Source organism: Arachis duranensis, chromosome 10, assembly GCF_000817695.3.
Source record: "Arachis duranensis cultivar V14167 chromosome 10, aradu.V14167.gnm2.J7QH, whole genome shotgun sequence".
NCBI classification, from domain to species: Eukaryota; Viridiplantae; Streptophyta; class Magnoliopsida; order Fabales; family Fabaceae; genus Arachis; species Arachis duranensis.
Genome location: NC_029781.3, coordinates 2,666,033 through 2,680,555, shown reverse-complemented (window position 1 = coordinate 2,680,555; position 14,523 = coordinate 2,666,033). Strand labels below are relative to the sequence as shown.

Genomic DNA, 14,523 nt, shown 5'->3' with positions numbered 1-14,523 from the left:
AATGCACAAATAGAATTTTAATTTTTAATTAGAAAATAAAATGTCACATCTACGTGAAGAGACGTATAAAGGAAATCAACCAAAGACCAAGACGAGACGAGTGTGGTGTGTTGACAACTAACTTGATGCCATTTCTTATCAATTGTGAATATTCATCAATATATGCAAGTAAATAAAAAGCAGGGAAAGAATAATAAACAAAATAAATAAAAATCAAGACTATAATATATCTGAGTAAAATTTTAAATTTTATTGAGTTTTTATTTTATTTTTTATACTATAATATATCTGATAATTTAAAATTTTAAAAGTTAATAACTAATAAACAAAAAGAAATAAAAATCAAGAGTAACGTAATATTGGAAAAAATTAGATTATAAATAATTTTCAAAGGTAGGAGTATTTGATAGTATTCACGTGATCATTATTGCATTCATATGTGTAGGCATGTAATGTATACAGAGTGCGGGCTGTGGGTGTGGGGGGAGTCTGCTATTAGCAGCTGCCTGCTGCCCCTGCTGCCTGCTGTAGTCACTCTCTCTGATATCTGATTTCCGATTCCCCACTTTCCCACCACACCCACCCACCCACACGCTTTCCAAATCTCTCCTTTCTTCCAAGATAAATAAATTCAAAGTGGAGAGAGACCAACATAGTCAAACACGCCAACCAGACTAGCCCATGTTGTTGGTGTGTGTGGCCCAACTCCACCTGTTCCCTCCCACTCAGACACTCCCCCCTTCCACGTGCGCCTCTCTGTCACCCCCTCCAATCCCACTTTCACACCTCATCCACTGTACCCTTCTCTTCCATCTTCATCACTTCTTTTGTCAACTCAAATTCCCATAACCCCCTCCTTTCTTTATTACCCCATTCTCCAACAATATTAACTTCCCAATCCCACATCACATTAATTCATTAAACACAACTTTGAATCAAACTTAAATCTTGAACTTAAATATGAGGCGCCGCTCAGGGTCAGGCACAGCCGTACGAACATCACCAGTAGGGCTGACGTCACTCACGGAACCCCAGTCACACGTCTCATCACCCGGCGGCTCTCTCCGCGGGGCCCACCCTATCTTCAATCACAGCCCTGCGATCCCACACATCAACCATCAACGGCTCATATAAAAAACTAACCATTTTATCCAAATCCAAAACTTGCATTATTACGGTGTATATAACCAGACCATAATAGTAAAAAAGAAAAGGGAGGGGGGTCGTGCCGGCTAGCCGTCGATTACGGGAGCCATAAGCGGGTCCCTCCACTCTCACGCTATCTTCTTTCTTCTCTTCTCTTGAGCTTTGCTTTCATTATTCGCACTTTTCAAATGGCATCTTCTTCTTCTTCAGCTTCTCGTGAGGGACACTACAGAGGGGTTAGGAAGAGGCCATGGGGACGTTACGCTGCTGAGATACGCGATCCTTGGAAGAAGACACGTGTATGGCTTGGTACATTCGATACTCCTGAAGAAGCCGCCCTAGCTTACGACGGTGCCGCGCGTTCTCTCCGTGGTGCTAAAGCCAAGACTAATTTCCCCCCGGCTCCGGTCGCCGCCGCCGGAGGAATCTGTCTCGACCTCAACGTTAACGCTCCTAACTCTGATCATCATCGCTGGCCCTCCGTACCGGTTCGCGCCGGCGTTGGCGGTGGTGGAATCTTCGGCGAGTTTCTCCATACTCGCGTTCTCAAGGACGTTGATCTGGCTCATCAACCGCATCAGCCGCCTCCGCCGCATCCGATTCATCATGCGGCGGCGTTAGCAGCTCATCACCACAGACGCGGCGAGGTGACAGTAGCGGTTGCCGGAGGAGGAGTAGAGCAGGTGGCGGGGAGTGGTTCAACGGCGTCGTATCTAGGGCTTGTTCGGCGCGGGATCCCGATCGATCTGAACGAGCCTCCACCTTTGTGGCTTTGAAGGTTGAATAGTAGTGACTAGTGAGATCTTGTTTTGTAGACTCTAAACGACGTAGTTTTATGCTCCGTATGCGTATTCCTCCCTTGTCATATCTACTTTCTTTTGTTTAGCATGCTTAGTATAGTTAGTACGTAGTTTAATTATAACCATGGTTGAGGCTTTGAGGGAGCAGTAGCAGTATTAGTAGTATCTGTGTGCTTTCTTTGTTAATCTAACATTTTACATCTATCACATGGAAATGAAAGCTTCATGTTGTATATACACTTACATTTGCACTTCTTAATTACATTCAGCTTCAAAATTATTATATTATATGGGTGGTCACGAATGATATTGGAAATAACGGAATTAATTAGGTGCTTTGTGTTGATTGTTGAATATGGTTGGGCGGCGTGGTAGGCAACCGTTGCATTGGAGATTGGATTCACGCGCCATCTGCGAGAGAGTGGAAGTGAGTGAGGAAGCGAGCGTGTGGGTATGCGCTTCTTTTCTTTTATGCTCAGACATCTGCATCTTATCATTTTATCTCCCGCTTCTACCACCAATTCTTGTTCAAAAGCGCGTGCTGCGTTTGCAAACTGCAACATAAACCATGCTTTAACCACATGATCTACAGTTAATATAACAAAATTGATTAAATGCGTTTCTTTTTCTTTCTTATTAGTAATTAGTAAGGCACGCAATATGAATGTGTTATTCGCCACGAAAGTATAGTCGTCTAAAACTTTTGTTCTTCCCGAAAGGGAAATGTGTTTAACTCTTTTTAGTTTTTGGATTAAATGTAATAATGTTATGGCAACTTCAAAATAATTTAGATGTACCTAAGGCACTGACTAACTTAAAGAAGCACCTTCCTTTATTTAACATTAAAGAATCGTTGTGTACAATTTTTTAGTTGAATATACAATTTACTGACTTTTTTAATTTTTAGGTTACAATAAAGTAATTTTCTGTGCTTTAAAATAACATGTCAGAGACGCAGGCCCGTGTTTTGCAGATTCAATAGAAAAAAATGAACTGTTCTAGATTATACCTTTTTTTCCTCTGATATATTTCAAATTATATATACCATAAGCGTGGGGTTGGACAATTTTCCTGTATTGGGGAAACAAACTATCTCAATTTATTCAATGAACGATGCATATTCAAATTATAAATCGTTCCTTGATAATACTACATATTTATTGGGAAATGCTAATCTAACAACTGCAAAGAGAAAAAATAGTAAAAAGATATTTATTAAAAATATTTTTTTAAAATAAAGCTAGATTCATTTATATTAGTTATTAGATACATTACAATTTTAACATATTAAAACAATATTCATGTGAATTTTAAAATTAAAAGAGTAGGTGGCTAATACTATCTTATGGTTAATTAATACTGAGACAGTAGGCAGGTACTGTATCGGGATAGTGTAACCTCGTTTGTTTCGTTGAAATAATTATTTTGACGGCACATGGCATGGTGGCTGAGACTGAGAGTAATAACGTGCGGGCGGATGGGCCCACTTTTCATATATCTAACTACCTAACATCCACGATTTGGATAAGCAGCAAAATTGTAATTCATTTACTTATACTTTTTTAATATATATCCTTTAGAAAAAAAGAGAGTTTTTTAGTTTTCTACAGCTAATTCTATTTCTATTCATGTAATGCTTCATTTTGTCCCAATATTTATATTTTTTTTAAGAAAAATGAACAGCAAATAAAGCAAATAGTCCAAGCTTTTTTGTATTATACTCATCAATTAAAAATGAATATTATTAGAAAAAAATTGCAATAATGGTTCTGGTAATTGATAAGATTATGTCCTCTGTTGATGGATGGGGATATTACTACGTGATTTGTATTAGCATTTATGGATTTCTGTATAGATTTGACGGAAGAGACAACTGATTATATTTTTAATAATAGCATTGATTGTTCCTTCTTATAGTTTCACATGCATTAGGGATTTCATAACTTTTTCTTATTTGCTTTAATTATATTTTTTATGAATATATTTCACTAATTAAAAATAAAGGGTCAATATTTGATAATTAAGATCTTTTTTTTTTTGTAAATTACGAGATAATAATTACAAATTTAATTATAATAATTCTGTTATAGCTAACAAAAAGTAACAACTTTCTAATATTAAGTAATTTTTAAAAATATAATAAAAAAAAATTTTATCTTCAACAAATTTAAACTGAATTTTTGTTATTTATTTAATAATAATTCGAGGTGCGTGTGTTTGTGTGATGTTTAGTTGAGTATATATAGAATCTAATATCATATGATAATAATGTAACTACTGCAATGCAGTTATCCTAACCTAGATCTAGTTCTTGTCGAGGCGCTGGATCTAGTATAATAATTAGTAGTGCTAGTCATAAATGCTTATTATAATACTTTGCGTTAGATAGAACAATATAATTATAAAACAAGTGATGCGTTCTACGGTAGGTTGGGGGAAGCTAAGGGATTAAGTTGAATTTATTATGCAAGGGTAAGATACTAAGATTTGGTTTGACAAAGATAGCATCTGCTTCTATATTTGATAAATAAAAAAAATTTTGTGTGTTTGGTTTAATCAATTCTAAAAAATTAAAAAGTATTTCTGAAAATATTTAAATAAATTGTTTTAAATTAATTTATATTTATAAAAATTAAAAGTTTAATATAATTTTATATATTAATGAATATTAATTTTATTATATTTATATCTATTATAATTTTTTAAAATTTTTAAAATTATTTTACTAAATATCATTATTATTTGTATTTATTAAAAGTTTTTAATTTAATTTACTAATTATTGTGCCAAAAATTTAGTACAAATAGTCGATGTCGAAAAGAAGTCGACCGTTAAGGTTGAAAATTATATATGCATGAAGTATACTATGATTAAAAAAAATTAAAATGAGTTAGGTTTGATGATTAAGTTACCTTGTGTTTGGTGTGCAAATTTATTTAAAATCTAAAATTATTTAAGATTTAAGACTATTTAAATGCGAAGACTACTTAAAGAGCAAGTTTATTTGAAATTTAAAGTTATATCAAATAGCTTCAATTTTTTTTTTCTCTATAAGTAAGATTAGTTTCAATAAGCTAAAGAAGCTTCCATTTATTCATAGAAAAATTCTACCGTGCTTATACATGTTTTCAGCATAGTATGCTGACTTCGTGTGGCAATACTAAAGAACGACACGTGGGGTGAAAATGGTTGTGAGACACAGCGGAATAGGAAAAGTATTCGTTCTGCGATTGAGAATAATTATACATGAATTAGTTTTATAATTAGGTGTTAGGCTAATGGGCCATTGATTTGTGGGCTTAGGAACTCATATTTTGAAATGTATATAAGGGCCATAAAGGATAATTTATTGGGTTTTTGTTTTATTTAACATTACCAATGAATGTGGCATGAATGGAATTATTATTGTTATATTGATTCATGATTATGATGAAAATATAAAAGTTAGTAAGAGAATTCGGTTTAGTTTAATTTAATAGGCATATCATGAAATGTGGGATGACAATCAGTTTTTGTTTTAGATGAAATCATTGATTTTCCGGAATAGAAAGAGTATTTTTAAAGTATGGTGGTAGAAATAGAATTTTTTATTTTTGGTTAGGGTTTACTAATAGAATTATAGTAATTAGATTAAGATCCGTAAATCAATTATACTATATATTATAAATTTAAAAATATTATATTGTTTATAAATTAATTAGAAAATATATAGATTAATATTAAATTTAAAGACTCATTTATAAAAAAATTTAGAATTTGTATATAATTTAATATAATTATTTAAAAATAAAAAACAAATAACAATAAATAACAATAATAACAAAAGTTTTGTGAAGTTGGTCTCTTTTTAAATATAACTCATATATTTTCTAATACCTTTATATAATAATTTTTTTATATACTTTATCATAAAATATAATCAATTCTAAGAAGTTATGTTTATTTTTATTTATTTTCATGAATATTTTTCATAAATAAATTATTCAAAATTTAAAAAATAAATTATATTTGTTTGTTGATATTTTTGAGTAGATGGTGGTTTATAGTGTAATTTTTGAAGTATTTTTTTAGTGTATTTAGATATTTTATTTAAAAAAAAAAAAGAGAAAGAAAAATTAATTAAAAATGAGAGGAAGCAGTAGTTTGAAGTGCAGTGGTTCTCATTAGTTCGTATTTTTCAACTAGTCACTTGAGATTTTTTCAGAACCTTTTTTATTTTAATTTTTTGGGACCTTATTTATTTTTTCATTTACTTTTAACCAACATCAAACAACCCACCACATGAAGGAGAGTTGGTCCATTACCTAATCATCTATAAATTAGTGATTATCTTTTAATTATTTATTTTCTACAAATCAATCAAAATGAAAACAATGGAATCACTTCACATATTTGGTAGTCTCATACTCACATTTATTCTTAACTCCACGCGTCAGTATCTTAGCATCACATCACATGTAAGCATGTGATGCTTATAACCATCATCAGCATCATAGAATCTCCCTTATTCATATACTCATTTACTCTAAAAGTTTTTTGTCACACTGATGCAGTAAAACATGAGTTATGAGTCTATATAAGTATTAAAAGATTCTATTTTCTCTTTCAGTAATGTTAATTATGTTATTTTTTTCTGTTATTTAAATTCTGTTATTTTTATTCAAGTATTTGTCAATTTTTGTACATTTTAATATAAGTCTTGTCATATTTAATTTTGTATTTTTTTTGTACGTATTTTTTTATTTTTTACTTTCTATAATTATTTATTTATTTGTTTGGATTTATACTTCTATTAAACACAATCTTTAAATTTTAAGAGCAACTCACAAGAAGAATTGTATCTATTTTATGAATTAAAATCTTGATATAAGTTTAGTTGACACTTTTTATTCAGGTAAAAAAACAAAATTCAAGCGAAATACTCCTATTATATTTTTTAAAAAATTAATAAATTATTTTCGAAAAATAAAAAAAAAACTAATAAGCGGATGCTGTCTGTGATATTAGTGGTATTATGTATTACTCTAATAATTATTTATTATTATGGCAAGAATGTGAGGGACTTGAGGGACTTCAAAGGCTCAGCTGTCAGAATTCAGAAACAGAAAACTATATATATTATTATTTCTTTCTTTTTTAATTTATGAGTACACAGTTTGAGTGACAAAAAGACGCAACACCACGAGAGCGTAAACCACCCACTGGCCACACGCAAAGCCCCATAACACTGTTGCTGCTCATAACTCATTCATTTTTGTATTACTTAATTATTAATTATATCTACCTTATAACTAAAAAATACTTTCATAATTTCTAAAAATTTAAAAATACGTGCGAGTGCATTATTAGAATAATTAATAAGCACACCATTTTACTCTACTACCTAAATGGTTGAGTTATTTACTTTTGGTTGGAAGAGAATAAATATTTTGAAGGGAAAACGTGAGGAGAGAGGGAAAGTAGGAGGCATGATGTTTGATGACATAAACACTGCACCAGTCGGCCGTCATTTCAAAACTCCATTATCAAGAAAATGTGTTGTATGTGGCATCTCATCTCATCTGAGTGATTTGACCAGCCAGCCAGCATTCTTGTTCAATGCTCTGTGGACCCCACTCTTTCAAATGACACGGGAGGGCCCACAATGGGGGCTCTAACCCTCTGACGTGGCCCCCATCTGTCGTCACGCTCCTCCATACACATCATTTCCACACGCAACGCCAACACTCCACTCTCAACTCTCAACTCTCAACTCTCAACATACATATCTCCCCACCTTTTTAAAATATAATAATTAATCATTGTTGGCAATAAGTTGGCAGATAATATGTTGGTACCTTATACTTTTCCATATATATATATATATATATATATATATATAGTTAGAATGAAACTAATTTATTTTGCGTAATAATATATGATTAGATGAACCTGTCAATTTTTACTTTTTTTTATAAATTTTATCTTGTGCATAAAAGTTAAATTTTATTTTAAAATGTAGTTAGAATTTTTAAAGGCTTACAAGTTATCAAATATCACATGTCAAAGGTAAAGGGAATTTATTAGCTGTATATGAATGGAAGAGGCACCAACAGAAATTTGTAATTTAGTCCATTTTGATGCTCTGGACTATGTGATTAATTAAATAACAATTTGTTCTTAAAAAAAAAGTTAAACTAAATATAGCAAGGCAGAAAAACAAAAATGTTAGCTAGGAAAAGGTTATGTAGGTGTGTTGGTTGTTTCTTTCGGCGTCGTGGGCGTTGGTGTTGTTTCAACTTTTAATTAGTTGTCTTACGTGGATGGATGGCGCCGTTTGCCATACATCATTACCATTGACTGCGGCGGCACATATAATACTATCATTGATGCATGCATGCATGATGCATGTCATATCATGTGTGTATGCACATGGATGGATCCATCATCCAATAACAAGTGAGGTTTGGGGTTCTAACTGGTCCTACATATATTACGCCTTCTTTCTTTGTTTGTTGCCACCACTCCCTCCAATCAATGAAACATTCAACTAACGGAGCCTTTTTCCCTCTGCTTCCTTCACTTGTCACTTTCTTCTTTTCAATTCTTCTCGCACTAATCTATCTTTACCTAATTTTGATCATCAATTCTGCTATCACCATTTATATTCAAAATTTAAATAGAATATATGTATTAAAAATATGTATATGAACGTAATAATTTGGTGCACAAGTTTGAAATTTATCACTCAAAGAAATTAGGTAACATGAAATAATTAAAGCGGATCAAAAAATAACTACGAGTATGGTATCATGAAGCATAGTTGCATAGTTTCCTTCTCATAATAAAGAAACTCAGGTGTATTTTCTTTGGGGAACCTTTATGTGAGCTTTATTATTTTTCAAAAAAGAGATAACGAATTATTCGTTCTTTTATATATATATATATATATATACAAAAAGACAATGTTACTATTTTAATTGTCTAAAAAAATTTCTAGACAAGCACCCTCAAACAACTATACCTTTAAATGCTCAAAATTTTAACTTATAACAAAACTCTGGTTTTTACTAATATAGTTTAGGAAATATTTCAAGTGTACGGAGAAGTACCGATGCACCAGTTATTTTAACCGTTGATTTTAATTAATATATATTATATATATTTTTTATAATTTAAATCAACGGTTAAAATAATTGGTGCACTGGTACTCCCGGTGCACTTGAAATGTTTCTGTTTAGTTTAATGACATAACATGAAACACTTTATATTACAATTCCACTAAGTTACCAACAAGGATTCTATTAACTTCTGCCAATTCTTGTTTATAGCTGTGTTTAATGGAAGTGTCTTTGTAGATGTGTCTAATAAAAGTGTCTTTTTTATGATTGTGTTTAATAAAAGTATTTTTATAGATGTATTTCATGAATGTGTCTTTTTATATATGTATTTAAAATATAATAATTAATTATTGTTGTCAATAAATTGATAAATAATATATTAGTATTCTATATTTTTTTATATTATAATATAAAAGTAAAGCCACCGCGGCCAATGAGGGTGGTGAATAATGCAAAGTGAAAAATAAATAAATCTTATTTGGATAGAGACAATAATCCAACACGTAGATTTCAAGGCCCCACCCATACTCCAATTTCTACAGGATCTTCAACAAAGTGAAAGTATATGCAAATTCAATAAAGTAGTTGCTAACTTTGTTCTGACCTAACGCCAGCATTCATTAGATATTTGTTCATAGTTTAAGCAATATTGTTGTACACATCACCGAACCTCCTTTTAAAATTTGAGCTTCATAAATTCATGATCACTCAGGGCGAAGCTAGGTTGAAGTTGAGGGAGGGGCCAAAAATTAATCTTATAATAAAAAAGAGTAAAATAAAATTTTTAAGGGGGGCTAAAATAAAATTTGTACACAATTTATAAGAAAAAATTAAAATTTTGATCACTTTACTTCTATTAAAGTGCTAGTTACATTCGTGTGTAACCGGGATAATTACTAAACATATCTTTAAAACACGTTACCATAAAAGAGGTAGATAACTAACGATTCAAAGAATAATTAGATTGATCTCATGTATATGGGTCTTTATGTTCATGATGGATGTAGCTATTCATGTGATTAACCAACTATCCATATCTATTGTTTGTTTCCACTGTGTAACGGGGAACCATCCATGTGTAGGTCTATTTGCAAATTGCAATGCTCCAAATTTTTTTTTTTGTTTACCCAAACGGTATCCCCCAATCCGATAGGTTAAGGACTAATTCGTCGCAGATCTGAACTCTATTTAAGAGTCTGCCGCTAGCCAATGAATTGCTGCATGCACAAGACAGGATTCGAACTCCCGACCCTTACTTAGGCCGGCCAATGAGTTGCTATAATTGCCCACGAATTCAAAAGGTAGTTTGTTTGACGGGCCACTCTAAGTTCCTCCTATTCTTCTTTTATCTCATAAAGTCATTCTTTTATAAGTCATGTAGTTCAACAGAAATTTCTAAAATATCCTTTAAAAAATCAACTTACAGAATCATCCATTCTTCTTTCGTTGTTCCTTTAACTTGAATTCCTCCTTTCTTTTTGCCTTTTTCTTTTTATTGGATTTGGACGAAAAGATTGAGTAAAAGTTCAATTATAATAATTAATAGAAAAACGCCCAAAGACCAACAAAATTTATTATTTTTAAAATCTAACAACATACTTTTAGCCAATATTTTTAAACATTGATGACTAACTGCTGACAAAAAACAACAAATTCTACTTATTCTCTAACATTCTTCATAACAATGGCAAAGGTACATGATTGGCTTGACAGCCCAAAGAGCCATACTTTCAGGAAATTGTTGAATTATTATAAAATATAAGAACAAAAGCTAATCACATTAATGATAATGCTACTTTGCACAGTCCCATTTTCAGTGCAAAGCAATTGAGTATAAATCTAATTCTCCGAACAAATCTAAATTATTCAGTGCCATCAAAAGATCTACACAATTGCTGGAGTACTTTACTGGCACCAAGTAAGGGGTTTTTTTTCTAAAGTTTTGTCTCGACAAGTACTGGTAATATAATTGCTACAAACAATATGTGCAAACTCATGAACAGAAGCAACTTGCTAAGAGTTTTCTGAGTCACTTGAACCAGCGTGAGCATCTAGATTCAATTCGTCCCCAGCATCATGAGCAATCCTCCATCTATTATAATGCAATAACAGATATCAGCCAAATCAGAGTTGAAGTTATCAGAAACAAAACTTTTTATTTGATCTTATACCTCTCAAGCACACTTTTCCCTTCCTTGAATCTTTGATTTTTATCATGCGCAACAACCTGAAGAAATCCAAACTAGTTATTAATCAACATTGAACTGAGATCATCAAAGCGATGCTGATTGTGTCATATAATCATACAGTATGCAGAAAAGTTGATTGAATTATCTCCTCAAATATTTATTGGCTAAATCTTTCACTACACTGTATTATCTCATTGACTTCAATTCTGCTCTGTTAAACTGACCGTTTGTATGGAAGAAGAGGAAAGCTGAGGTGCAAAGGTAAAACTCACATATTTCCATCCGAGAAGTTGTCCACAGCAGCAACAAAATATGTCTTCAACAGTGTGCCAGCCAGACATCATCATTCTCTCCTCCTGAGGCCCGAGAGTTATATTCACCCTAACCGAAGCCAGAATTATAATCAAGGACATCACAGGTACAAAATAATCATTTAGCAATATGCTAGATACACATTAGTAAGGGAGAAAGGATACTAATAGATTTAAATATTAAATTATTATAGCTCATCGAATTTCTCATACAACCTTGATCAGGAACAAGAGACATATAAGAGAGGGTTACTAAATAATATCACAACTTATTATTTGCAGGCAAAGTGGGGTGATGTGTGGGCCATAAGAAAAACCCAATTTAATATGATCCAAGAATAGATTACTACAGGTTTTCCTTCAGGAAGACTAGGAGGTTTTGTTAACATAAGGTGTAAATTAAACAGAGAATAGCATTTTTATATTTGAAAATGGTCAATATTCAGACAAAGTAATTAGCACCCTATTGAGGATGCTGAGTCATTATTCAACTAATATGATAATGTTTTCTATATAACAGACAAAATCAAAAGGATCCACTCCATTCAACCAGGTGGATAGAGGAATAGATGCCCTTTGGTGATTCAGGGGGAAACTATCAACCTGGTCCAATGCAAAAAGCTTAACAGAAATAAAAGAGATATATGTAACTAAGATTACAGAAAGGAAGAAATGGGAGAGGGAGGAGTTAGGGAAAAACTTACACATTGCTAAATAGGTATGCCCTCCCTCGAAGGCAAGTGAAGGACTGATCATCAGAGGAGAAAAAAAGAAACAAAAAAAAAACAAAAAGGGGAGTTAAGTTAGTCGGGTTTGTTAAAAACTTGAAATACTCACAAAAAAGGTAACTACAATTTCAAAACACAAAATAAACGGTAGCAAGTTATGGTAACTATCAAAAACAAAGCAGACATTACACAGAAGGCAAAAGCTAGTCAATATGAATGAAACTCCAGGTCCTTGTTGCAAGACGAGTGCAATGCAAGGAATGTTATTGAATTGTGAAATTCCCTTCAACCTTAATCAGTTAGACCAAGGGCTGAATAAATCCAGCGCAGAATCAAACTTTGCTCGTTGCAGAAAGTGCAATGCAAGGAATGTTATTTTTATTGTGAAATTCCCCTTGACTTTAATCAGGTTGGACCAAGGGTTGCATAAATCCAGCGCAGAATCAAACTTTGAAAATGACTCAGCCTGAGTAAGAACTCGTGTAAAATATACACACAATTGCATCTCATTTTCAAAAAGCACACCAGGCATCGGTAATCTAAGTGTTGTACAAACAACACTTTGATAACCTATCACATCTATAAGTTGTACAAATTTTCAGCAGAGGACATATTCTTATGCACAGGGAAGTGCCAAGGATAACAATGATATGATGATCTGTAGCAACTATGACTGCAGAATACTAAAATTTTAGAAAAGGGCATGTTCTAAATGGAAGTCAGATAGATGGGGTGCTCAATATGCAATGAGAGAGCAATTACAGCTGCATTACCCATTGGTTTCAGTGATCCACATTCCATATGATATGACATATGCTGTAATCGAATTTGATCAATCTTTTTATCATTGAAAACATAAACGATAAACAATCAACTACTACTCGTAGAACATACACAACTGAATAATCTCCTAAACAATTATGTTCCACGAGTTCAATCAATGAGTCTCAACAAAATTCAGTCTTTCCCCAAATAAAATTCATCATCTGAAATCCCATAACAACGATCACGGGAAAATTTCAATTTTTTTCAAATAATTCAAATAAGAAATAGTAAGACCAGGGAAAAACCCTACCCATGTACCCTAATTCAAACCCTAACCCCCCAAGGTGGTGGTTGTTGCTCTCTCGAACCCAAAGTGACAGTCTTCTCTGTTCTGTTTGCGGAATCAGGAAGGTGGCACTTCATACCATGCTACGGGCAACCGGAAATGCAGGTTCTTTTTTTTTTCCCTGTACAAATGCAAAAGAAAAAATTGAAAAGCAAAATGATGATTGATTTGGTCTCACTCTAATGAGGTCTCTTATATATTCTAAGTTTTTTGACGCATAAATTTATGCAAATTAATAATAACTCAACAAAATATATTTAAAAGGTATATAAAACTAACTCTTAATCAGTAAAAAATAAAACAACTTAATTGATTATAATTATATTAATAATTAATTTTAAATTTTTTAAATTTAAAATTTAAAAAATTTAAAATTGATTAACTAAATATAATTAAAACTTATAAAAATCTTTCTCTTTTCTCTTACATTAGCTTACCCACCTCCAACAATCACATACACAGACCCCCTCTCTTACTGTCAGATCATCTCCGCCTCTCCACCGCGGCCTACTCCTCTTCTGACACCGCTCTGAGCAAGAATTGAAATATCGGATTTCAACCCACAGACAGATTTCAACTTTAGTTGACAACACCAGGACTCTACACTTATTGGGTACTATCTTTCGATTCTTCTGCAATGGAGCGATCACAATCTTGAATGAGTTTGGTGAATTTGGAATCGTCGGAGCAAAAGAGGCACCTGTTTGAAATGCTACCTTTGCAGTTTGATACTCTTACAACTTAATGCACGCAATTCCCTTACGAAGGTAGGCCTTAGCCAGCGAAAGACTCAATTTAATGGCTTTGTTCGCATCAGAAACGGCTCTGGAGCCTGATATGGGCTTGGGCTCTGTCGGCATAAAAAAGAGAGTTGTTGGGATCCAAGTTGATGGCTTCTGAGTAGTAATCGGCAGCGAGGGTAAAATCGTCATCCAAAAATGCCTCTTTGGCTTTGTTCTCAAGTTCCTTCGCCATTCTTGATACTGCAAACTACACACTTGATCTTAACCAAAAGGAGTGGTGGAGCACGAATTATCCTTGAACAATTACAGAAATATAAAAAAATATCCTAATACTTAACAAAAGAAATACCTAATTATATTTTAGCAAAAATAATTAAATATCTATAAAATTAAAA

General features: G+C 32.5%; 1 protein-coding gene across 1 annotated transcript; it reads left to right on the top strand.

Moving 5' to 3' along the window:
• Positions 1 to 416: 416 nt before the first annotated feature.
• On the top strand, positions 417 to 2,183 carry LOC107468373 (ethylene-responsive transcription factor 12). Its single transcript, XM_016087658.3, has one exon. The coding sequence runs from the start codon at positions 1,335 to 1,337 to the stop codon at positions 1,920 to 1,922; it is 588 nt and encodes a 195-aa protein (XP_015943144.1). The 5' UTR covers positions 417 to 1,334; the 3' UTR covers positions 1,923 to 2,183.
• Positions 2,184 to 14,523: the final 12,340 nt, after the last annotated feature.